We start from the raw sequence: 27,326 nt of genomic DNA, 5'->3' as shown, positions 1-27,326 counted from the left end.
TGGCCAAATTGTGTGAGACTAAATTGCCTAGAGGTGTAAAGTGAGCTGTGCCATGCTGACATGATATGATTTTGTGGGCTTCTCGTGCTTTAGTGGGCCATGCTTGCTTGGCCCAAAACCCTTCAACGGTCCAGCCCGGCCCGTGGCACGAGCCCAGGCAGGCTTACGCCAGGCTGCGGGCTGGACTATGATAGGCATTTTTTAAAAAAGTTGAAAAAATGAAAATTTTAAAATAAAATAACAAAATAGACAAAAAATTGAAAGAATCTTAAAATTTTATTTTACATGAACTTCGATGTATACAATTTTTTATATATGAAATAATAAAATGAAATTAAAATAGTTACAATACAATTATAATAAAATAATAAAATTGATATAATTGATATATATATATATATATATAGACACACACACACAGAGCCATCAAGCCATGCCATGTCAGGCTGCAGGCCCATGCCAACACGGCCCACTTGTTCATGCCATGGCAGGCATGGCAGTGGCACAACCCATTTTACAGCTCTAAAATTACCTCTGTCAATACACAAAATTTAAGGCTATGTTTGGTTTTAAGGAAAAAGTAGGGGAAGGTAGGGAAACCTTTACAAATCTTGTATAGGTTTCTCTACCTTTTCATTCCTTTCCCTACATTTTCCTTCAAACCAAACATAGCCTAAAGCTCTAAATTTTCTGACCAAAGAAGACGGGTCATTTACCCGGATAAATATATTTCAGACTAAACAGGGATCTAATTCGTAAGTCACTAAAAGTTGCCCTACTTCCCTAGTATGTTGGGCTGGATGCTGTCAATTCAGACATCACTGGCCGACCCATGTGAAAGTTGGGCCTGTAAGTTAAGACCAAGCCCAGGTTAGGAGCTAATTCTCATCTCTCATTGGAAGCCTGGATCTAAAAGCAGGCCAGGTCAAAGCCCATGGGCCTTAGCTGGTCTGGCTCATCTGCGATCATTCTAAAATGGTTCGAACACGAGGGATGTATTTGGCCGAAAAAATTTGCCACGTGGAAGACTGCCAGAATTTGGACTTCAGTGAGTAAACCAACTAGCAGACTTTCGCTTTCCAAGGAACCAAACACAGCCCAATGTAAAATCATAAAATGAACTCAGGAGTGCGAAGATGATCAGACCGGGATCTGAGATCAGTTTGCCATTGCATACCGGGATTTAGCCATGATTTCGCAGTTCTTTGTGCTATCACAGAGGGGCGATAACATCGTTTTCCGTGATTGTAAGTTCTCCTTCTCCTTCTCAACGAGCTTTACATTTGTTGATCCCCGTCGTCGGCGAATTTTGGGGGTTTAAGCCTCTTGCTTCTCGCATTCAATTTCGGATTCTTTTGTCATTTCTTCTCTGCAAATCTCTTCTTTCTTTCTTTTACTTTGGTCGTTGCCTTCCGTGCAAAATGAATTACCTTGTAAAATAATTCCTGAAACAATTAATTATACAATTAGAACTTGCGCGCCTAGGCCCTTGGATGAATACTAATTCTTCATGGAACAACAATCGAAACACATTGCGATTCAATCATTCGAAATCATTTTTTTTCCCGTAATAAACAAATTGTTGAGTCTAATGCTCCGAGTCGCCTCAATTCAAGTAAATTCTATATTTTGTTGATATGGCCAGCATTAACTTTAAATAAGTGCTATATTGACATGTAAATTCCTCCCAAAAGAGATGCATCTCCTTTTCCACGGGGACTCCGAATTAAGGAGATGATTGTCTCAACAGATTATAACCATTTTGTTCTAATATCCGAATCTTACCCCTTCCAATGCAAAATTCATGCACTTGTACAAAATCAGATTTCCTCTAATAATATTGCAGTAGGTGAACTCATGAGTTTAATAACCCAATAGCTTTGTTACTATGTAGCTAAAGCTTTTAGTAATATTCCTATGAGGTCAACAAGATTTATCTTAGTCCAATTGTGTTCGACTTACCTGTGTAACAAAACATTTTTTGTGCTCATATGACACGAGTACATCTTGAAGAACTCTTCTTTTTTCCCCCAGAATTATTTTTAATTAATTGAACGTTCTAAGAAAGTAAAAGTTATATCATTTACTTTAAGGGTGTTCTTTGAATACAGAATCCTAACAAAAAGAACATTATTACAACTTTATGAAAAATTGTGGGCACTCCTCATGGTGGAAAATATGTAATAATTTGCATAATGTGTCAGTGGTCATGCATCTCCAATTGTTGGTTATTGATAGATCTTCAACTGGATTTGGACTGTTTAGGATTTGGGAAAGGCGGGAAGCACTTTCATTCATTATCAGAGATTAGCTGTTGGTCCTCATCATCATCTTATCCTTATTGTACAGAAACTGAATAGGATTAAGCTGCCACATTCCATGGTTCCACCCCCAAAGATATATATAAAAAGTACTGAGTTTCATAAAGCTACTCCAGTAGATGCCTATTGGAAATTCCTATAGGGAGTTTTCCCTTCTCCATCTTCCTCATTTGGTTTGGTATTATAGGTAACTCATTGCAGGGAGCTACTAGGCTTTAGCTTTTTGTTCCTTTGGGCTTTGGTTCAGTGTTGTTGGAGGAATATGCTCAGGTCATTGTTGGAGGGATGGGAGGATCATGTGGTGGTGGTTTTGGAGGTTGAGATAATTATAAAGAGGTAAATCTTTGCCTTTTTGGTCAATCCAAGAAAAGAAAATTTTGATACTATTGAATTCATCAAATCAATTGTGTAAATTCTAATTGCAAATTTACAATAACTATTTATAGATTCAGCATAAGGGATTAGATCTTCCCCTACAGACATCAATTTCAATCTGAAAATTGACTAGAAACAACTCCTAACTGCATTAGCATTTAGCGATTCAGCACTAAGGTAAACCCATCCTTTTTTTTTGGTAAATGAGAGTATCAATATCAGAAATACAAGCAGCCTAGGAAGAGGCACGAGATGTTACCTCCCCCAAGGACTGAATCATAAACACTAAACATGCCCAAACCTTAGATACAAATTACAAAGTAGCCCAAAACAGATCACCCCTTGACACCCCTTGCTTGGCCAGAGAACCAACCATTACATTTCCTGATCTGCTAACCCACTGGAACCCAACAGTCGTGTTTCTTGTCATCCATTTAACTTTCTTTAACAGATCCCTGTAGCCCCAACAAACTGTGTCTGGGCTATTCAGCCAGCCCACTACTACCTTGGAATCTCCTTCTACTAACAAATTGTTCACTCCTAATTGACTAGCCATTTGTATACCTTGTACCGCTGCTAGTAGCTCTGCCCTTACAGAATCACCTTCACCCACTGGTCCTGAGAAAAGAGACAACATATTGCTGTCTTTATCTCTTAGAATCCCTCCAATTCCGGATGGCCCTGGGTTACCATGGCAGCTGCCATCAAAGTTCAATTTTACCACTCCATCCGGTGGGGGTTTCCATTCAACTTGTAATTTGTTCTTAGTGGAGACTGTAGAAGCCACTGCTTCCCAATTTCTCCTTAAAGTCATCAAAGGAGAAATCTGCCAACAATTGTGAAGATTTCAGCCATGAAATTGTTTTTGCCAATATACATTCCTTGACTTCAGCAAGACTCCTTTGATACTTAAATAATGCCTTGGACTCTTAAAATAATTCCAAATACCATCATTAATCCTATTAAAACTAATAAGCAATAAAAAGATAACTTAAAATCCTATCATAGATTTACACCTTAATCCCTATTGCTATAACAGCCACAACTTTCCCAAAACACATTTTCACAAAATCTTGGTCTTTGTGGATGAGTAATTGAGAAGCCTATTTAATGACTCTAAAATCAAGTCAAGTAGATAAGTTTTAACCCCAACAAGTTTGCACCTTTACATTCTAAAAAATTCCTAATAAGTCAGTTTGGATTAATTTGATTCATTATGATTATTGTACATATTGCTACAGTACCAATAAATTATGAACTTAACTCTTAAGAAACTTAAAGTAACCAAAAATAGAGAAATAAAAAGAATTATGAAGATGCCATGTCTAGAGGAGTTTAGAGAAACTTGATTTCTTCTTAGATACTTTATTTCCCCTTTGTCTGTTGCAAAAGGATGAGGGAGATATGGTAGGAACAAATTCCCTTGCATGTATGTAGCTGCTACCATCAGTAATTGGACTTTTCTTTTCCTTAAAAATCCTCTGGTTCCTTTATCTCAAAATGCATGAACAGGTTTGCACATGGAGCCATTGGCCAAAGAAGCCCTCTATTTTTAAGGTAATTCTTTGTAAGGACCATATCAAAAAATAGTGAAAAAAAACAGGAAAGCTTCAACCTTATGAGGGATATATGTACCCCACACAGATGCCCTAGCAACTGTGTGATATAATCAACTGACTCAGATGCCCTAGCAAGAGCCATATAAAAAGAATGGAACAAGAACAGATTGAGGGGCTCAATGATTTCCTTAGTCAATAATAGTCTTCTAAAGATATTATAGGACAAATATTTTCACCACTTGTTCGTATTTTAATATGTCTTGCATATAAAAATATGTGAGATTAAAAGGCAAAAATTTTCTTTATTTATTTTTGTTGCCACTCTAGCTCATAAGTTTCTCTACCGTAGGCAAAGTCTCAAAGTACTTTTCCTTTCAATTTTTTTTTTTTTTGATAATTATGTACTTTTCGTTTCAATTTGTTAACATTTTCTCTGCTAGTTTGTTTTTTGATCAGCAAAACAATTGATTCCATTAACTTAGATTAAAGATATTACAAATTAGTGCTGGTATAAATGAACTCAACCCCCCTTTACAAATTGATAAAAGCTCAATTACAAATCTGCCCAAAAAAGTTGTTTCCTGTACACCCCTTGCTTAGCCAAATAGTCAGCCATTTCCTCTTCTAAGTTGTTAGGTAACTCCTTTTATTTTTGTTTTCTTTCTTCATGTTTTAGATATAAATATAGTAATCTACTTAGAACTCGATGTCCAGTAGTTTTGGAATTGACCATTAAAAAGATATGCATAACATATATGCCTACATGATGCAGACCGTGGCGAAGTATCAAAAGGAAGTGCAGAGATATTTTTTCGTAAAGTAAAGTTCTGGAAGGAGGATGGAGAGGAGGAAGCACCACCTGTCTTTGTAGGTATTTTTGTTTTGATTGGTAACTGAAAATAAAATTTTGTTAAAGCTTTAAAGAAAGGAAGAAGGGATATAGAAGCAATATTAGACATTGTTATATATATATATATATGGTCGGCTAGGAGAGTCTTTTTGACTTCTCTCTTCTTCTTCTTCTCTCTTTCTCTTTTCTATATCTCTGAACCTGGTTCGACTGAGCTATCAAAACATGGTATTAGAGAAATAAACAGGAGAGAAGAAGACTACAACTTCAAGTTCTTGGTGCTACGACCAGTCCTTCTCCCCTTCTTTCTTTTTATTTTTTCTGGGCTGCGCAACCTGGATTAAGGATAAGAGAAGGCTGCGGCAATCTATAGAGGGCTGTGGTAACTTATTCTGGTGCCCCTAGGGTTATTGTGGTCTGGATTACAGGTGAGAGAGGAGTGCGGCAGTCCTAGTAGGTGGTTTCTGGACTGCTATCACCATGCGTGACAGCCTTAGTGGTTGTGTTTGTGGTGGCTTGAACCCTCTACTGAGTAGTTTCAAGAGGGACTTTTTTGTCAGATGGTGGTTGTGGTGTTATTAGAAGTGATTTTTTTTTTTTTTTATGCTAACAGAGGTGGCTGAATGTGTGTTTAGGTAGTACCGTGGTGGTTGGATGAGGAGGTGCTGCAAGGTAGTGAGTGAACTGGTGTAGCATTCAAAGAACAACAGTAGGTGTGTTTGGGCTGATACCTTTTTTTTGGGAAGGGCATAACCAGTTTCATGAATTGAAATCTTGATGGCGTCAATGGGAGATGTTAGTGGTGACCAGAAATCGAGTGTGATGATTTCCTTAGATTTTTTAAATGTGCAGATGACATCCATTAAACTCAACGGTGAAAACTATGTGCCATGGGCTAAGTCGGTGGAAGTGTTTCTTAAGGCTAAGAAGAAAGTAAAACATGCGAGGGAGGAGAAACCTACAATTGAATCTTTGAGTTTTAGTGATTGAGAGCAAGAAGATGCTCAAATCATGACGTGGTTGTGGAACAATATGGAACCCAAAATCAATGCTAACTTTATGTTCTTAGATACAACAGAGGAGATATGGGAGCATGCTAAGAAGCTCTATTCCGGCCAAGACAATACTACGAGAGTTTATTAGCCTTATCAGGAGTATTTTAGTTTGCAGCAGGGAAATCGGACCCTTGAAGATTATTATGCCAGTATGAGAAATTTTCGGAATGAACTTAATGTCTATCATCCTTTAACTCTAGATGTCAAAACTCAGCAATAACAAAGGGAGCAACTTGATGTTACCCGGTTCTTAATGGGGTTGAAATTAGAATATGAACCCTTCCCACTCTAGAGGAAGTGTTTACCCGTCTCTGTAGGATCTCTCTTGGACCCATAGAGGGCATCATGGCTTCTGATAGATTAGCATTTATTGGAGCACAAGGAAGAACTTATTGGAAATAGAGGAGGAGGTTGTGCAGTTCGATGGGGTTGTGGCAACCCCATGTTAGGTCATAGTCATGGTATTGGTGGAGGTCGTGATTCAGGGGGAGGCCGTGGTAGAGGAAGAGGAAGCACTACTAGGAAATGTACACATTGTGGAAAGGACAGACACCCAATTAATTTCTATTATGATCTACATGGGCCACCCTCCACATGGGCTAATCATGCCATTGTTGGTGGTAGTGAAGTCAGTGGTAATCAGTTGGTTGATCCAACACTTTCAACATCTACTTCTGGGAAGAAGATGATGAGTGTCCCAAGAGATGAGTATGAGAGGTTCCTTCAGGCTACTTCATAGCAAAATACTGCCTCCAATCACCATTGCCCATTTAGGTATGGCTTGCCTGACATCGAAACCTTCCCCCTGGATAATTGACTCTAGAGCCTCTAATCACATGATTGGGACTTCATGTGCATTTTCCTCTCTTTCTCAGACCTCCACATCACATAATGTTACCCTAGCCCCAATGGTTCTACTTCCCCCATTTGTGGTGTTGGTAATGTTGACCCTACATCTCTTTCCTTGTCTTCTGTTTTATATGTACCCAAGTTGAAATTCAATCTTATGTCTGTTAGTAAACTAACCAAGTTTCTCAATTGTTCTATCACTTTTTACCCTTCCTCTTGTGTTTTTCAGGATCTCAAGACGGGGAAGAAGATTGGTGGAGGGCATGAAGCTGGTGGATTGTATTATCTTGACGGTGGTAGATCTACGGTTGCACTTCATACTTCTTTGACTCCTCTCCAGTGACATTGCAGACTTGGTCATCCATCTCTTAAAGTTATCAAGCTACTTGTTCCGCCATTGAGTTGTTTGTCTTCTTTGTAGTGTGAGTCGTGTCAGTATGGGAAACACCATCGGATTTCCTTTAGTCCTGAGTTGATAGTCGTATGCTAAGTCCTTTTGCTTTAGTCCATTCAGATGTTTGGGGTCCGATTAAAATTGAGTCTTATAATGGTTACAAATATTTTGTAATTTTTGTTGATGATTGTTCAAGAATGACATGGATTTATTTAATGAAAGAAAGAAGTGAATTATTCTCCATTTTCCAAAAATTTCATGTTGAGATACGTACACAATTTGGTGTTCCAATTAAAATTCTTCGTTCAGACAATGGTAGAGTATTTCTTCACTTCAGTTTAGCAATATTTGGAGCAACATGGCATTATTCATCAGACCTCCTGTGCCATTCTTCTCAGGTCCTGATATGTCTTTCTCTCTCTCCCGTAGATGTCCCTCTTCCTCTACCTCTTCCAGTTGATGATCCCATTCCTATTGTTCCTACTGTGACCAAGTCTCCACCTCCTCCAGTCCAGAATCATATTGAACGACCACCAATCCGCCAAGTGTATACTCACCAACAAAGACCAAGTGTACATGGAGCAACCACTAGGGTTTGTTTCTCAAGGGGAGGATGGTAAGGTGTGTAAGCTCGAGAAGGCAATTTATGGGCTCAAACAGTCTCCTATGCTTGGTTTGGAAAATTTAGTAAGTAGTGAAAGAGTGCGGAATGAGGCAATGCCAAGTTGACCACTCAGTGTTCAACTATGATTCTGAAGCCGAGAAGATCTTGCTAGTGGTTTACATGGATGACATAATCATAACTGGCAGTGATAGACTTGGGATTGATAGATTGAAGGTCTTTCTATAAGATCACTTTCAGACAAAGGATCTTGGGAAGTTGAAGTATTTTTTGGGTATAGAAGTTGCTAGATTGAAGTAAGGTATAAATTTGTGGTAGAGGAAATATGTTTTTGACCTATTGGAAGAAACAAGACTATTAGGTGCTAAACCGGTTAAAACTCCCATGGAACTGAATGTGAAGTTGGGCAGTGATATAGGTGAATTATTTGATGATCCCGAAGGTATAGAAGGTGTTTCAACTTTAATAAAGTAAGAAAATGTGAAGAAAAAGATAGAAGAAAGAAAGAGAAGAAGATAGGAAGAGAAAGGGAAGGGAAGAGAAGAAAAGAGGGAAGACTAGAAAGGAGAAATCTGTTCACTTTTCCTTACTGTCGACCTAGGTTGTATTAACATTCTATTAAGGCTGAAATGACTACAATACCCTTAGGAAAATTACAACATATATAAGAGAGAAAGAATAACATGAAAAAGACAATACTACCCCTGTTAACTACTTCTAACAATTCTGACACTCCCCCTCAAGCTAGAGCATATATATCATAAAGTTCCAGCTTGTTACAAATATAGTCCATCATTGAGCAACCCACACTTTTAGTAAAAATATTAGCTACTTAGTCTTCAGATTTAACATAGGGAGTAACAATCTCTCCACTTGTCACCTTTTCTCTTGTAATCATTCATGGAGAGTGGGGGAGAGAGAGAGAGAGAGAGAGAGAGAGAAAGAGAAGAAAAGGGAGATACGATTGAGAGGGAAAAAGATCCTGCTGGCTGTCGTCAGTTTTCTATTTATATTAACTCAATAAAAAGAATAGAAATTACAAGTATGCCCCTGGCGGCACACCCTAGAACCAAACTAATAAGAAAAAAAAAGGACAAGTAACTAACTGACAGTATCTTAAGGAGTCGGCCTACTAACAGCAACTATAAAGTAACAATTAAATAAGCCTTACAACACTCCTCCTCAAGTTGGGTTGAATATGTCTATCATGCCCAGCTTGTCACATAACTCATTGTGCCGCAAGTATGGAAGCCCCTTTGTGAGGACATCAGCAAGTTGTTCCTTGGAGTTGACATAAGGGATGCAAATTTCCCTTTTTTCCAATTTTTCTCTTATGAAGTGTTTGTCCACCTCAGTGTGCTTGGTCCTCTCATGTAGGACAGGGTTGCTGGCGATGTTTATTGCAGCCTTGTTGTCACAGTAAAGAGACATAGGACTATGAACAACAACTCCAAGCTCCCCTAGAAGATTCTTTAGCCAAAGGACTTCAGCCACCCCATGTGCCATAGCTCTATATTCAGCTTCAGCGCTTGACCTTGCTACCACAGTTTGTTTCTTGCTTTTCTAGGTCACTAGATTTCCTCCCACAAATGTGCAATACCCACTTGTGGACTTTCTGTCATCCACAACTCCTGCCCAATCAGCATCTGTAAAGACTTCCACCTTTAGGTGATTGTGTTTACTGAATAGTAGACCTGTTCCGGGATATTTCTTCAAGTATCTAAGAACTCTCTTTGCTGCCTTCATGTGTGGTTTCTTAGGAGTGCATGAACTGGCTTAGGACCCCAACGGAATAGGCAATGCCTGGATGGGTCATGAACAAATAAATTAGCTTTCCCACTAACCTTTGGAACCGTTTCACATCTTTCAGAGGTTCACCAACACAGTCACCTAACTTGTGGTCAACATCCATGGGAGTATCTGCCGGCCTTGCACCTAATTTGCTTGTATCCTGTAATAGATCAAGGGTGTATTTTCTTTGAGAGATAAAGATACCTTTTTCTGAGCAGGCAACTTCAATCCCAAGGAAATACTTCAGGGGACCTAGATCTTTCACTTCAAATTTAGATGCAAGGAATTGTTTCAATTTTTGTATATCTGAGCTCCAACTTCCTGTAATGATGATATCATCCACATACACTATCAATACAACAGCCTGTTCCTGACATCTCTTCACAAAAAATGTATGATCAGATTGACATTGTTTGAAGCCCATCTATTGAACCGCCATGTGAAACTTACTGAACTAGGCTCTGGGAGACTATTTTAAGCCATAAAGAGACTTTTGCAGCTTGCACACCTTATCTTCACTTCCCTTGGCACAGAATCCAAGGGGTTGAACCATGTATACTTCCTCCTCTAAGTCACCATTCAGAAAAGCATTCTTTATGTCAAGTTGATGCAATTCCCAATCAAGATTAGCAGCTAAGGACAGGAGAACCCTAATTGAGTTCATCTTAGCTACTGGAGCAAAAGTCTCATCATAGTCAACCCCGTATACTTGTGTGTACCCTTTGGCTACTAATCTTGCTTTGTACCTTTCAACTGTTCCGTCAGCCTTGTGCTTAACCGTGAACACCCATTTACACCTCACGGGGTCTTTCCCCTTTAGAAGATCCACCAATTCCCAAGTTTGATTTTTGTGAAGAGCATTAATCTCCTCCTTCATGGCATCTGTCCATTCAGGGCATTTTAAGGCTTCTGCAACATTTCTGGGAACAGGGATGCAATCAATTGTAGATAGGAAGGCTCGGTATGAGGGGGAAATGTGATCATAGGAGACAAAATGGGTAATGGGGTGTTTGGTAGTGCATGACTTGACTCCCTTTCGTTGGGCAATAGGAATGTCAAGGTCATCCACAGTAGGAGTAGGGTTAGGGAGTGGACTTACCTCCTGGGAGTCTAATGGTGTCGGTTGCTCAGTGTTTGGCTACTCCATATCTCTATCACACCGCTGATCTCTATGACGTGTACGTTGGAAGACACAGAAGGGAGCAAGGTCCGGAATAGAAGGAAGAGATACCTGAACCTGCTTCTCCTCTTCCACACTACTACTCTCCCCCTGAGGAGAAGCAGGGAAGAATGGCTCAGACTCAAAGGACACATCCATAGACACAAAAACCTTACGACTAACAGGATCAAAACACCGATACCCTAAAGGAATTTACTTCTAGGATGTGAGGAAGAGAACAAGACACTGCTGAAATAAACTCTGAGATGGTTCAGTCATTAAACCAGCCTGGTAATCAGTTCAACACAACCAAGGCAGACACTACTATTAGTCCGGCTGCAGTTCATACAGTCTAACAATCCAACATCCAAACCAATATATATATAACCAAGGAATAAGCTCTACACACCATCGGCCAAAGAAGACAAAAACAAGAACACACCTGTCTAGCACTTGTACGAAGGTGCTAACCTGAAATCGACTTCGCAGCATCAAACAGAGAAGGAAGGGAGTCTCTATCAGCATCACCCTTCTTTGATTAGGGTTTCCTTGGTATTACGACCAAGGAAAAACCATAGGAAGTGCCGCCAGAAATCTGCTAGGGTTTCCACCAGTAACCTACTAGGGTTTCCCTGTCTTCCACGTGCAAGATTTTTAAAGAAGGAAACCTTGCTCAAAACAGGAGGGATCGTAGGTCTTTTACAGCCTAGAAAACCTGCTCTGATACCATGTAATCATTCATGAAGAGTGGGGGAGAGAGGGAGAGAGAGAGAGAGAGAGAGAGAGAGAGAAAGAGAAGAAAGGGAGATACGATTGAGAGGGAAAAAGATCTTGCTGGCTGCCGCCAGTTTTCTATTTATATTAACTTAATAAAAAGAATAGAAATTACAAGTATGCCTCTGGCGGCACACCCTAGAACCAAACTAATAAGAAAAAAAAAGGACAAGTAACTAACTGACAGTATCTTAAGAAGTCAGCCTACTAACAACAACTATATAATAATTAAATAAGCCTTACAACATCTCTCACGAAATGGCAATCAACTTCAATGTGTTTAGTCCTTTCATGAAACACTGGATTAGAGGCAATATGTATTGTAGCTTGGTTGTCACAAAACAATTTAATGGGTTGGCAAATTGTGATATTCATCTCCCGAAGAAGATGCTTCAACCAGACTAGCTCATAGGTAGCATGGGCCATTGCCTTGTATTCAGCTTTAGTGCTACTCCTAGCAACTATGTTCTGCTTTTTGCTCTTCCAAGTAGACCTGTTCATGGGCCGGGCTGGGCTTTTACTCTTTATTAACAGAAAAATGTTAGGGCCGAGCCCGAGCCCGGCCCGACCAACGGGCCTACAACTTGGGCCCGAGCCCGCCCCTGATAAAAAGCCCGAAGCCCGACCTAATAAAAGAAATTCGAATTTTTCCCTATTCAAATGAACATTATCTATTTTAATTCAGATGTTTTTTTCCCCTATTTAAATGAACAATGGGCCTACAAGTGAATCAACAACCTTGAATCAAAAAAATTATTCAAATGGACATCACATAGGGTTTTTACTTAGGTTTAACTATAGGTCTGGCCGGGTCGGGCTCGGGCCGGGCTATTTTGGCAAAGCCCGAGCCTGGCTCGAATTTTATGCGGGCTGGGCTTTTTGGCCCGAGGTTAAGCCCGTGGGCCAAAATGCCTGTTCAAGCCCGTCCGGGGGCCGGGCCAGCCCGTCGGGCCACCCGGCCCATGAACAGGTCTACTTCCAAGTAATGAAATTTCCGCACAAGAAAGTACAATAACCTGTAGTAGACTTCCTGTTCATCGGAGACCCTGCCCAATCTACATTTGAGTACCCTACTAGAGACATATCTCCCCCTTTCTTATACAAAAGCCCTCAACCAGGAGCACCCTTTAGATACATCTGAGTACCCTACTGAGGACTCCAACACTAAAGGAGATGTGAAGCCTAGTGATGGTAAGGTGGATCAACTTGCCTACTAGTCTCCGATACCTTGTAGGGTCTTCTAATGGCTCCCCCTGACAATCAGTCATCTTCACATTGAAATATAATTGGACTCGAAGAGAAAATCCCTTCGAGTCCAAACACACTGGATCCGGAGTGCAGCTTTTCACAGTAAAAATTTTCAAAAGATTGAAAGCTCCACCTTTTATAGTTTTATGTATGACTCATTACAAATAATCTGGAAAAAGAGACTACTCCCCTGAAAGGTACCCATCAAATTTCAGTTTTACTTCCTGCTTGCATATCCTATACATCTTTTGGATGTTAACAGTAAAGGGGAGAGGGGGTGCACTACTATATTCAGGTATTTGAAACAGAGTTTTTTGTTTTGTTAGAAACTCTTGTATCTTTTGAGGCCAAAGCCTAATAAGAAATCATCAAGTTCACCTCATTGATGATAGGAGGAACTCAGAAAAGAAAAAAATTATCTATCTCTCTGCCCAAATACTCCTCAGAGTCACATAAAAAAATGTAACAAACTTTATTATGTTACTTGGCATTAGCAAGCTCCTCCCTACTGGAATAAAAGATCTAATATATTGTTGAGTATATGTACTTAAATATCAACATGGTTGAGATTTCAGGATATGTTACAACCATCCTCCTTTGTCCATAATAGATGAAGAACTGGATGTTTTGTTTTTTCACCATCTCTTGGACAGTTGGACATATCAAGCAACTATGACACTATGAGGAGAAAGATACTTGTTTTCTCTTCCCTGAATGGCATCAAGAATTCATAAATATTTTTTTTTTTTTGAAAAAAAGGCTTCATAAGTTTTTTTTCAAAGATTTCATAAGTATTGTTTGTATTAAATGTCACCATTTCAGATGAATGCTTTGACTTTAAAGGGGTATTGTTATAGATGGAATAGTCTTGTATGGAGAAGATTTTGATGCACACAATGTATAAGGCTTTGAGAGCATGAGTTTGAAATGCCTGTCTTACTGTAAATAGTTGACAAAATTTAATGTAACTGATTATTGTATTTTTTTTTGAGAAATGTAAAGTTAATTTTATTGCTGAACAGAAACAATCCAATACAGTACAACAAGCACCTGGGCAAACAATTATTATATTTTCAGTTGTTTATAGTTTGCATTTGTTTGTGCTTCTGCATTTTATTTATTCTACGTTCTATCAGTTATTCCATTTCTCTTTAACACAAAAGTGTATCTATGGTTTATGAAACACAATGTTTGAGAATTGAATTATGCCCATGTATTCGGTCTTGCTGAGTTGGAGACCTTATATGATATCTTTGTTGGATTCTGAAAATCTACATCCATGTTACATAGATAAACTAAAAGCTCACTTTATAGTATAGAACTTATTTTTTATTAAGAAAATCAGGACTCTAGCTATTTTTTCCATTTGGCTATGTATTTGATATTTAGAGAGTAGTATTACATGGTGGCTCTCAGTTCTGTATATCACATTACTGTCTGATTATCTGTTACATTAACTCCTTATAATCATTTTCATTCATATTCTTGTTTGGTTCATTTATGATTTATCTATTATTTTGTGTCTTTTCAATTTCACTTATTTTCTGCGTCTGTGATCCTTTATCATCTTCTAGTTAGTAAATCATATAGCATCTTTTTATCTCTTCTTCCTATAAAATGTACTGATACCTTATTCACTTCCTTGTTTTTCTTGTTGATAGAATGTGGATTCTGTGAATTACTTTCATGTGAAGGTTGCTGGCCTATTATTTGTTGCAACCACAAGAGGTAATGTCTCTCCTTCTCTTGTTTTGGAGCTCTTACAAAGAATTGCACGTGTAATCAAAGACTACCTTGGGGTTCTCAATGAAGATTCCTTACGAAAGAATTTCGTCCTTGTGTACGAGTTACTTGATGAAGTAATTGTGAGTTTCTTTTCATTCTGTCCTTTTCTTTTATAAAGGGAGCCTTTTGACGAGTTAAGTCCTGCCACTTATCCCTCTAATTTGCTAATTCTTTCTCTTCAACTTAATTGGTATATTTAGGGTTTCAGACCAATAATGCTCAACCTTCAGTTCCCTGTTTCTTTATCTCTTAACTGTTGAGTCGTTTAGCATGCTAATTATATGTAGCTTTCTCAGTTTCTCTTGTGTAGCCTTGGTTCTTTTCTGCAAGAAAAATACAAGGATCAAGCTAGTCTGGTTGTTTTGATCCTGTTGTTAGAGGTTATACAGTCACTTATCTAACATGATCAATATCATGTGGCTTAGACAAGGATTAAGTGACTAACAACTGATTTTCAGACTGCTGACAGGGTTTTGATGGGTTCTATTTTTTCCTTTGAATCATTTTGATTTTTCGAGTTATAGTATTTTTAAGAATTGTTTTAGTATGTCTTTGTTTTAGAAGTTATTTATTAGAAATTTATGCTAAACTTGCAATAGGTCAAAAAGTCTAATATCTAGAAGGCTTTCACGAGTCATTCATGAATTCCAAAGTTAGTCCAATTTATAATTAGTACCTAATTATATGATTTCCTGGATGTTAAGGAAAGTTTCCTATATATGATGATAGCACTCTTTGTATTTCTTTTTTGGGTAGTTGACACATTTAATTACTAAGATTTGCACGGAGTTTTGTTTTGTTATTTTCTTTGGGTGTGACTGCTAAGGGCCCGCGAATAGGATCTCGTCACGGGTCAGTCCACGGGGAAAACCTCCTGTTTTCCCTTGTTCCTCCCTTTTCTTGAGGAACCTATCTTGGCGCCTTAATGGTGATTTGTTCAAGAGATCACCAACTCTCCTCTACTCTGTCTTGACTGAGAATTTCGATGCCTCTATTGAATATCATTAGCTCCTTTAAATAGGAGATTACAAGAAGATAAGAATCTCATTTTTAGGAGGACTTCCTACTGATCTATACTACTGAATTTAGATAAGAACACTGAACAGATAAGACTCCCTACTAGATAAGATAAGACTTCCTACTAGATAAGATAGAACTGTATCTAGCTAGATAAGACGAGTACACTGAATTAGATAAGATGAGAACACTGAATTAGATAAGATGAGAACACTGAGTTTATCGCCCATTACTGCTGCTGTCCATTAAACTCTGAATTAATCGCCCATTACTGCTGCTGTTAGCGGCTGTAAAAGCATCCACAACAGTGACTCAAGAACCTTTTTCTTTGGTGTGACTCCACTGAGGGCTTCTCACTGAGTTTGATGTGAATCCATACTTAACTCTGGAAGAGAGAAGCTATTTCTCCGTTGAAGCATCTATTTGTTCCTTTTTTTTCTATTATTCTATTTTTCTGCTATTTGTGGGAGTTTTGTTTTGAAAGGTGAAAATGAAATTTTTATTAAGATGGAAAGTAAAAGCTAAGGGAGAGATTCCTCTAATACAAAAGCATCGAGATTAACCACACAAACAGCACAATGAGACAACAGAGAGCAGGTCATAAGACAAAGTTTTCATCCCAAATGATTCTATCCCAGTGGCTGTAGAAGTGACTAAAGTTAAAGCTTCTGAAAAAGACTGTGGATGGTAGTCCAGATGATTCTATCCCAGTGGCTATTTGTGGGAGTTTGAAAATGGTTTTGTGCTATGCCTTCACATCTCCCCCTCCCTTTTTGACCATACAGGAGCCTTTTCTGCCTGATCCTTATTCTCAGCCATCATAACTAATCCTGGTATCCTTTCACTGAGAGAAGACTTTGTCTTATCTTTTCCATCTAGGGTTCCCTATTCATATAGGAAGGTATATGTGGCAGGTATATACTTGTGTTCAGTGGCAAGAAAAGGGTTGGGCACCCATACATCTCCCTTCATGTTTTTGTGCCTAAGGATGACAAGGCCGCTTCACATCCCCTCATCAATTGTGCCATCATTGGATGCCTCTTGCAGTTCTCTGTGGACCTGGACAGGGATGAGCTTTTCCAGGAAGCATCGGAGATCTGTTTAACCAGTGGAAATTGATGAATCTTCTTTTGCAGGGAAAAACCTATTGGAAGGCCATAACTGATGCGGTGATTGTGTTTATGGTTTACGCAGATCCCTTGGCTTTAACAAAAACATATTTTGGCAATATTATTTCTCCTTTTCTAGAGAATCATGTTTGCCACTTCTACACTTAATTTTATTATTTTCTTTGCCTCTCCTAAAAAATATCGCGAAATTTCAAAAGAATTGCTTCTCTTTTCAGTTCGTGGTTCATTTCTGATAAGTTAAATGTGTTTGGAAATTTAATATATCATATTATCATGAGAAATTTTGACAAATTGTATATTTTATTGTACAAGTATATGAGAACTACAATGTAGCTGAAATCATTTGTTGATGTTTCAATGATGGTCCTTTTGTTAATTTTATTGGATAAGTAGATATGACTTCAATTCCCTTTGGTTGTGCAGGATTTTGGATATGTACAAACAACATCTACTGAAGTCTTAAAGTCCTATGTATTTAATGAACCAATTATGGTTGATGCTGCACGTTTGCCATCCCTTGGCGCTGCTGCCATTTTTATGGTATTTTAGGTTATCCGATCAATTGTATTCTAAAATATATAGTACCACAAAAGACTTATTTTTAATGTAGATCTGAGCAAATTTTTGATTGTCTTCCAATCATTGAATGTCTGCAGCAAGGAACAAAAAAAATGCCAGGGACAGCTGTTACAAAATCTGTTGTAGCAAATGAACCTGGGGGTAGGAAGAGGGAGGAAATATTTGTAGACATAATTGAGAAAATAAGTGTCACCTTCAGTTCTAGTGTGAGTATTTTCACTTTCGTCTATGACACATTTCATGAGATTTCTTCTAGTGATGCTACATTTATGAATACTTCTAAGTTTCTTGATACGTTAAAAATATAATGGCTAAAGAGTGTATTATGGACATCCTAAAAATAATGTGGAGCAGAAATACCAACATGTTGGGCAGGTGGCATTTCCATTCAAACTGGGATTCTTTTAAATGCATTATGCAAGTTTTTGGTTCAGTGATGATCAATACTTAAAAGACACTGATCTCAATATGGAGCAAGCACCAAATGGAAATAATTCATGAAATTCGCTTCATTCTCATTGGAGTTTGTTTGATTCACATATGATAAGTTCTCTTCTGTTGACAAGTTGGGAAAAACTTTCCTTTATAGGATTCACTCATATCAGTCATACTGAAGCAATGACTAAACTATGAAGTAACCTAAGAAAACAGAGCCACAATTGCTATCTATTACATTCTTTTTTCTTTGGACTTGTGATTTTTTTTTTTTTTAATTTTTGTAGGAAGTCTGCATGCTTTATTTTCTGTGTCATTGAAATCTCTTAGAGTTTGCTTATTTGATTTTTGTTGTTTTAAGCAAACTCTAAAACAAACATGCTTATTTGTTTTTTTGTTGTTTTTTGTCAAACTGTACAAGGCTTGCTCTGAGAAATAAGCAAACTCTAAGAATTCGGATCTCTGGACACCCCCATTCTAATTGATTTCTTCCCACCTCTGCCCTTGCAAGTGAGTCTGCTAATTCATTGGTACACCTAGGTACCCAGTTGAACGAGTTATTCAAATTGGTGGCCATAGGTTGTGCCTAGGGGTGATCATTTTCAGCTTGGCCCAGGCCCAGACCCAGCCCAGCCTGTACATATTTACATATATATTATTTATACATATTTATATATGCTATTTCATGCTATATTTTATATTATATATAAATATTAAATGTGACTATTGACAAAAAATAATATTATACATGACAGTATGACACCTATATATATTTTATACTATATAATGTATAAAATTAATTTTATACATATTATATGACATATAATATAAATTATTGTATATTTATACATAAAATTCATAGGCCCAGAATCAGGCCCAGGCCCAGCCCATGATCACCCCTAATTGTGCCTATCTCACCATTGGTCTGAATACCTATGGAATTATGTCTTAGAACTCATCCAACAAATTACAGTTTGACAAAATCTCCTTCCACCTCCACTTCTTCCACCCCTTGCATAGCCAACAAATTTAGCCCCTGAAGTGAAGCCTGCAACTCATCTCTTAGAGAATTACTAAAACCAATCGGGCCAGAAAAACTGAGAAGTATCTGTCCATTTTGTTTCCTAATTACACCCCCAATGCCTGACTCTCCTGGATTTCCAAGGCAGCATCTATCAAAATTAAATTTGGTTTTGTCCACTGTTGGTGCAATCCATCCAACCAATGTTTCAGGTTTCCTAATTTGGAAGTCAGTTACAACTTTCCATCCTCTTAAAAGATCATTTATTGTAATTCCCCTGAAGTCTTCACATACCAACGACTAATGAGCAACTCTTATGACAGTGAGCTCAATCAGCTCCTCAGCCCTTCTTTTCCTAATAAAAATTCTAGCATTTTTTTCATTCCACAAACCCCATATGACAGCTTCATGTACACAATGTCATGATTTTTTTTTCTCTTGTCGTACATCTCACCCTATTTGTGCTGAAAAGTTCCCTTCTGTTGGTGCTACCCAAGTACATCCAACCAAAGAAAAGAGATGTTCCCATTACCTGGGAAGCATAGGTGCAATGCAAGAGGAGATGGTAGTGCTTTCCCCACTTCTCAAACAGAGGATGCACACATGAGATGCGAGACACCAGTTTGTCCGCTTCCTCTGTAGTCTATCAGAGGTGTTAATAACATGATTGGCTACTTCCCAGCAAAAAACCTTCACCTTAGGAAGGATAGGACCACCTCATAATTCTTTTACCGAGAAAGGGTTTGTGTCAACTGGTTAGTAGAATCATTGAAAAAAAAGAAGCACAAGCAAAAGTGCCATTGATATTTGGTTCCCACAGTCTCCCATTCACCCCCTCCCCCCAGGACACAGGTTCACCTCTTGAAGTGTATAAGCAAGAAGGTCATCTCACTTATTTCTTGTTCCCTCAAAGCAACTCTCAAACCCAAATTCCAAGCCAACCATGTCCCATCAAAGGACACCATTTCAGAAACAAGTTCATTTTTGGAATTAGAAGGTTTTTTCTGGGGAAGGCTTGAAGAAAAGTAGAGTTTCCCCACCAAATATCTTCCCAAAACTTCATGTTGGAGCCATAAATAACATCATGTCTTATATGTTGCATGAAGGTAGGGAGGATGGTCAAAAATTCATGAAATATGCTCCAACTATACTCTAGGAATTAAGAACTTTATCATTTTGAGACAACAAATTAATATAAAAATAGAACCTTTCTCATGCATACCTCTTTCTATCAGGATTCACCTTTTTTATGTGTTTCTGAGAAATTTTCTGTACATGATACGCATATTTGGTTGATAATGTGTTTTCTTGATAATCTTCCTTTTGATTCCACTTTTTAGAATATGTTTCGATACATCTTGTTCAATAGTTTTAGAATGGTTGTCAAGGTCATTTAGTTTTCTTGGTTAATTCATTTATGTAATTTTCTTTTGGTTCATCCTTTCTTTTGTGTAAACCATGGCTTATGTGGTCTAATATTTGTTAAACAGGGTTATATACTTACTTCTGAAATCGATGGAACTATCCAAATGAAGAGTTATCTTACTGGCAACCCAGAAATCCGTCTAGCTCTTAATGAAGACCTTAGCATAGGAAGAGGAGGGAGGTCCATATATGGTATTTCTCTGGGTTTACCATCTAATAGACTGCAGATATATGTCACTGATAGAATTTGAGAATTGTTTTTCCTTGATACTGATGCTTTTACATTAGTGCCAACATACTTGAATTAAGAAAAATTTTGAGCTTTAATACTCACATGTCATATTTCTTCTAAACTATAAAAAGGTCTAACAGTCTCTTTTTAGGTTTGCTGAGGGAGGAGTATGGTCCATCTTTTTCTTGTTCAAGCATATGTTTTACCATTGGCTATGACTTTGTCCTCTATCTGATGTTCATTTCTTCAATAAATGATTCTAGTGATAGTTTCATATTTTGCATAGAATTTTGTCATTAGTGCTGTTTCATGCAACAGATTATACTAGTTCTGCTGGAGGAGGATCAGTGATGCTAGATGATTGTAATTTCCATGAATCTGTACATCTTGATAGTTTTGACATAGACCGAACTTTGAATTTGGTGAGTAGAATTAAGATACTGTATCTGTAGGTCTGAAATTTGTGTTTTAGATGAAGTGACACTTCCATTTCTGACTCTGATAACTTGTTATATCCTTTTATTTTATAGGTACCTCCTGATGGTGAATTCACTGTGATGAATTACCGTATGACCCAGGAATTTAGGCCCCCTTTTCGAATCAATGCTTTGATTGAAGAAGCAGGTCCCCTTAAGGTGAATATAATCTTTTTTCTTAACAATGTTCTTAATTTGGCTATGTATATCTTCTAATCTGGATCAAGTTTCAACACTTCATCATTTAGGCTGAGGTGATTCTTAAGATACGTGCTGACTTCTCCTCAACTATTACTGCAAACACAGTTTTTGTACAGATGCCAGTGCCAGCATACACTACTAGGTATCCATTTTTTTCTCTTGCTTGCTTATGGTTGAATTTCTTATGGTTATGGTTGTGTATAGCTAGGTTGACTGCAAAGATCAAAGTTTCACCAATTAGGCATATTATGACTCCTTTTATATATTGATGAGTGTGTACAGCTCATTTTATATCCTTATCAATGTATTTTTGAACTAAAAATTATAGCTCTAAATCCCTGCCTTTATGTTTATATCTTGTCAGCTGAGGGTGGTTATTCAAAAATCTTGTCTTTTGTTTTGAGAATCAGGTATAAGTTGTCATTAAATCATTTAATGATTTATTTTGTAATTTAATAATTCATAATTAGCATGTAACCATACACTTACACATTCATATTGTAAAATATGTAAATGGTTATTTATTTGTTTTTCAACTAAGTGATACCTTGTTGTCACCTAGGCATTAACTTGCCTTTCTAGGTCAAAAGACTCAAAAACACATAGGTGTTGCCTAGCTGCCATAATTACACTGGTCGAGACCAAGGTTTTAGACTTTGGTTTTGGTGTAAATTTTTATCTGTGTGAGTGTGGAATTAATTCATCAAAGTCCACAGAAGCTTACAGAAATTTGTAAATTATGAAAACTATGTAAACACTGTTAAATTGTTGGAAATCTATGATAAACATTTAGAAAAGAGAGAATAAATATCTAGGAACATGTAGGACTCATCCTACAACCAAACAACTTTTTTTTTGACAAGTAACTATGAAAATTTTATTAAATATATAGACAGGAACTATACAATCAGTACAATTATCTTTTGTAGATGGCAGCAATTGGTAAAACCAAACTATTTAACCTAGGAAACATAGAATATATAAAGTGATCTATGTGATTGAACATGTATGATATTATTAACAGCAAAATGATACCTAAATAAACCAGTTCATAGCAATGATCATAAGGTAATTCATCTTATATATTAAATAAAACAAGAAACGTTTGTTTATGCTCATCTGAGATTTTCAAATATTTTTATTTTAACCTGTTGTTTTCTTAAGTTTCATATAGAACCTGCCCCTTTTCTATTATTTTGGATGCAAAGACATTTCTTTCTAAATTATGTTTTTTGTCTTTGTTTTTTACAGTTTCAGTTCACATGCTTTCACTTTTCAATTGAAATCATGTATTTTGATGTGGTATACTATTTTCACTAAACGACCAAAAACTTACTGAAATTTGACCAAAATTTGTGGAAAATACTTCGACTAAATAAACTTCTTTGGAAGTTTAAAACCATTCCTCAGGCTAGTTTTTAAACCAAGTTTGACAATACAGTTTACTATGTTTCTTCATTATTTGGATCTTTTTGAGTAAGGGATACTAAGTTGCATAAATTTTTTATCTTTTTAACATTAGTAACCAACTTGCAAGTTTACAGGGTTTGTTACTTGATGAAATTGTAAATTCTTGGGCTGGCAAGTGAGAGGACATGGGTTTGGGTCTGAGGGTGGCCACTTTTTGCATAAAAAGCCAAAGGTTAGGACCATACCCAGTCTACCCCTACCAGGACCCCAGATGGCTGGGACCAACATTGGGTAATAATCTTTTTTAATCAACTTGAAAGTTTATCATGCAGACAGGCATGTATGTAAAACAGTTCTTAAAGCTTAAAGCTTAGTTTATGGAAATGGAAGAACATTAGAAACAAGAACTGATTTTTTTTAAATTTCTTGTTAATGAAATGTTAATTTTAATGAGCATAAAACCCTGGGAATAAAATCAAACTACAAAGATTAGCAAAATACTTAGGTGTGCCCTCATTGCTGCCTAGCTGAGTTCCATATTTAAATACCTAATGGAGTGCACATATGGCAACCCTGCTAGGGCACCTTGTTGCCTAGCTATCCTAGTTTACCTTGGTTAGAGGTTACGGTTATATTTGGGTTCAAGGGGATAGTGTAGAGAGATTCATGGGGACATGGCTGAAGGCATGTAGCACTTGGCTCATTTCATTGAAAGACCTACCTATTATTTGGCACACCCAGGTTGTACATCTTGTTGATATTGGTTTCTAGTTCTGCATGTAGTTGATAACCTTGCTAGGCAAGGTGTTTACCAATCATAGTCTGTGCTGGGATATTCTTTGTTAATTTGATCTTTCTGTTACATTTTCCTCCTTTGTCATTGGTTAAAGATAAACAAATAAAATAGAAGCCTTCTATAATAGGAAAGTTTTTTCCTTGGATGATGAAAATGCTTGTGCAATGTAACCGTGTACTTACCAGTGATGTCATTAACCATTGTCTTTTTAATGACTTGGGAGCTTTGTAAATTTGGTGGTCCCTTGCTGGTACTCCCACCACCTGCTCCACTTTGGTCAAGAAGTGCTTTGTGCGTGAAGTCCTGACTCCTTGTTTCATCCTATTGTCTTTGTATTGTTGGTCCTTCAAATATTCATTTGTTTTCTTATTTTGGTAGATTATAAGAGATTTATAATAAAACTGTATAAAGATGTAAATCATAATGATTGCAAGAAGTAAACAAAAGATGTTTTTAAAAAATACTATAAAACCCCAAATCCCTCTCGTATACATAAAGATGAAGGACTTTGCTTAATGATTGACCATCTCATCCCATTTTCTTCTAATATCAACCTGGCTGTAATGTTCTTGAACTCTTTCAATACCAAATCTAACATCAAAATGCATGAAAATATATACTTTCAGATTTAGTGGCTAGGTCTTTACTGCAATTTAAATGTCCTATTCTTCTTCCATAAACCCCACAAAACATCAAAGGAGGTGTTAGACCATTATACTTGTCCTTTGACATTTGTGTTCTTGGCCACTGCTCAACTATCAAATAGGGGAAAAAGTGGTAGCTGCCATTCCATTTTGAATACAAAAAGGAAGTCCTAGGTATCCTGTGCAATTCGCCATTCCACAATCAATAGATCCAAACATGCAATCATACTGGTTTCATCAGAATAAAGTGCAGAGCATCAACTTACATCTTTTGAATTTGACAAAGGTTGACAGAAGTGATTATTTATTTAAGAGAAAGAAATGCACGAGGTTTTCTGGTTTTGCAAGAAAAATATGTTGAGTTTTGTTTATCTTACTAAACTAATTTGATTCTTTTGTATTAAAAAAATCTGCAGGGTTAGTTTCGAGTTGGAACCTGGAGCAGTTGGAAATACAACTGACTTTAAGGAAGCAAACAAGAGGCTTGAATGGGGCTTAAAAAAGGCAAGTGTGTGTGTGGCCGTTATTTCTTTTCAACAAGTGGTTAGATTATTGAAGGGGATCAATATGAGTTGTAACAAGCTTTGATCTTTCTACTGTTTTAAATATTAAATTCAATATTTTTCCAGATTGTTGGTGGATCAGAGCATACTCTACGTGCAAAGCTCACATTTTCACAGGAATCACATGGTATGACTCGTTTCTGACAACTCCATGTTATTAGTCACAGACTTCGTTTAATAGATACGTTCATAATGTTAATTTGACCTTTTTTTCTTGCAAATTATTGGTCGGCATTTGTTTCTCAACATAGCAAATATCACAAGGGAAGCTGGACCAGTAAGCATGACCTTCACCATACCAATGTACAATGCTTCCAGGCTTCAGGTGAAGTAGTCTCTTGGCTATCGGACTCTAGAATATGCATCTTCACATATGACAACAGTTTTCAGAATGGCCATGTGGCAGTGAAATCCTTTTATTGTGTTTGTCTGATTGGATCTTGCCATAGTCTATTGATGTCATTCATGGTGGCACCATAGGGGCCTGAGCATATGAGAATGAATTTTATGGAGGATGACACTTTTTATTTCAAAAGAAAGAAACAGAGAGTTTTTCTTGGCAAATGTTGTTCATGTGATTTGAACTCCTCTGTATGGGGGCTGTGGGATCATGCAGCCCGGGCCACTATAACTAACCAGCATCTTGTACAACATAGATTCGGGATTTGCCATTAAATGTATTTTAACTTTTTATCTAGTAATTTCAGAATCTTTTACTTGCATGATGTGACTACGAAAATCTGTTTCATAAACACCTTAGCATGTCTATGTGCTTCACACATTGGACGCCATTTCCAGCAAAAGTGGACATCCACGTCTCCAAATGTTTTGCTTTCATATAGATATTTTGAGGTGCTTTTACTATTTACAACTTTATGGAACAGAATATCTGTTTGTCAAAGCATGACCCTAGTTGTAGGGTATGATATAAATACTGGTTCAAATCCTAAGATTAGAGGATCTAGACTTTAATGCTGTTGGAATTATATGCCCATGCACACACCCTTCACTAGTTTTTTTGGATATGTATTTTTTTCGGTGCTATTTGTATGGATGTAATTATAGATTTTTTTATTTCTGGCATTCCTTTGGCAAAATTCATCCATATTGCTGTCCATGATGAGGCAATGGCTTTGCTTTCGCTTGGGGCATGTAGAAGTATTTGTTATTGAAATCATTTGATCCCAATTGATTACCAGAAGAAAGTGTTTCAATTGTGCTGAAGTACCTTATGAATATTTTTTTTTGTACTTATTTTTTCTCTGCACGTGTATTGAAATGCTCACTTTTGTTTCTAAATTTGTGCAGGTAAGATACCTGCAGATAGCAAAGAAATCCAAGACCTACAACCCATATCGATGGGTAAGATATGTGACACAGGCAAATTCATATGTTGCTCGTATATGATTTGTTGATTTTTTTGTTTTTTTTTGTTTTTTGGTGTTTTCCCCCTTCCCTTTTCTGTTGTCTTCTGGCCATTTCTCCCTTCCGCATAGGGCCATTAATTTACATCAGAGTTGGAAAAGTTGACAAAGAGCTGTTCTCTCGGCTACAATTTGAAAGTACATGTACATTAAGCTCAGTTTGTTTTTGGTTAAGCTTTATGGCCCAACTAAAGGCTCCTACTTACTACGTGACACTGCTAACTCTTCCACTTAGATGCATGGTGGCTAGCTGCAGAACCTGCGTTAATATGTGATTCATCTGCTTTCTTAGTTTGGTGCACTACTTCACATTGAGATAACTTGACTTGATTACTAGCCCTTGAGTTGTCATGTGCCGAGTATCCTACAAATACATTTGTAACATTTTCTTGGTGCAAATATAATCCTCTCTTTTTGTTTTTAAAGTCCAAAGGCAAATTCATTCATCATTAAAGATCGCCAAATCAAATTATATTTCCTGAGAGAAATGTCCATAGAAAGTCACTGACCATGTCGTGGCCTTATTATGCTGAGCTGTCACGAGTGACTCCTTCGCCACGCCATCAAGCACCTACCATGAGCCATCAGAGTGCCAACCGTGTGCCTTCAAGGTGTCAGCATGTGTGTCTAGGGTGGGCTACTCATGTATTTTGTAAGGGGGGACCGCCAAGGGCGTTATTGTAAATACATAGTATGATTTTTCATCCTTTTTATGTTTTCTGTTGTTACTCCCCCAAAAGCTTAACGTACTCTTTGAGGGGAGGTAGGTAGTCGAGTGAGTTCATAAGCGTGTAAAGGTTAAGCACGAGATTCCCTCGACACTGTACTGTGTGCTTGTGTTTATCACTTATTAATGCAATACAAGTTACCTTTTGTCTAATCTATGTGCGTTCTTGTTGCCTTTTGTGTGTTGTTGCTTGCATTCGTAGGCTTTCTCGACCCCATCGAGCGCCGCACAGAGCCTCGTCGATTAACCCCGTGACAGTTGGTATCAGAGTAGGTTGCTCCTCAACGCTCGTGACCCTTGCACAGCAACACTAGTGGTGGCACAATGAAGCACAATAAGGAACTCACCGACGAGATTGGGCATGGCCTTGCCCATGCGAGAGAGACCGATGAGGCTCTAGGCGATGAAGTCTCAGTAGAGAAGGCCCCGAGGGGTCGCACATCCAAGACAAGCAAGCTTGACAA

General features: G+C 37.6%; 1 protein-coding gene across 3 annotated transcripts; it reads left to right on the top strand.

Annotated features, from left to right (window-relative positions):
- The first annotated feature begins 1,086 nt into the window (after window positions 1-1,086).
- On the top strand, window positions 1,087-27,015 carry LOC104595476 (AP-4 complex subunit mu). 3 transcript variants are annotated; one of them, XM_088887613.1, is made up of 14 exons: window positions 1,087-1,247; window positions 5,028-5,122; window positions 14,659-14,862; window positions 17,353-17,469; window positions 17,586-17,714; window positions 20,455-20,581; window positions 20,940-21,043; window positions 21,152-21,256; window positions 21,346-21,440; window positions 24,565-24,652; window positions 24,778-24,838; window positions 24,963-25,036; window positions 26,020-26,073; window positions 26,670-27,015. In XM_088887613.1, the coding sequence occupies exons 1-14, from the start codon at window positions 1,190-1,192 to the stop codon at window positions 26,817-26,819; spliced, it is 1,461 nt and encodes a 486-aa protein (XP_088743739.1). In that variant the 5' UTR covers window positions 1,087-1,189; the 3' UTR covers window positions 26,820-27,015. The 3 variants fall into 3 exon arrangements, with proteins under 3 accessions (XP_088743739.1, XP_088743740.1, XP_010254500.1); XM_088887614.1 differs by lacking the exon at window positions 26,670-27,015 and adding an exon at window positions 26,208-26,309; XM_010256198.3 differs by lacking the exon at window positions 26,670-27,015 and having other exon boundaries at window positions 26,020-26,309.
- The last annotated feature ends 311 nt before the right edge of the window (window positions 27,016-27,326 follow it).

The sequence above is a fragment of the Nelumbo nucifera genome, chromosome 5 (assembly GCF_055504915.1).
Source record: "Nelumbo nucifera cultivar China Antique chromosome 5, China Antique-T2T, whole genome shotgun sequence".
NCBI classification, from domain to species: domain Eukaryota; kingdom Viridiplantae; phylum Streptophyta; class Magnoliopsida; order Proteales; family Nelumbonaceae; genus Nelumbo; species Nelumbo nucifera.
This window is presented reverse-complemented; position numbering and strand designations above follow the sequence as displayed.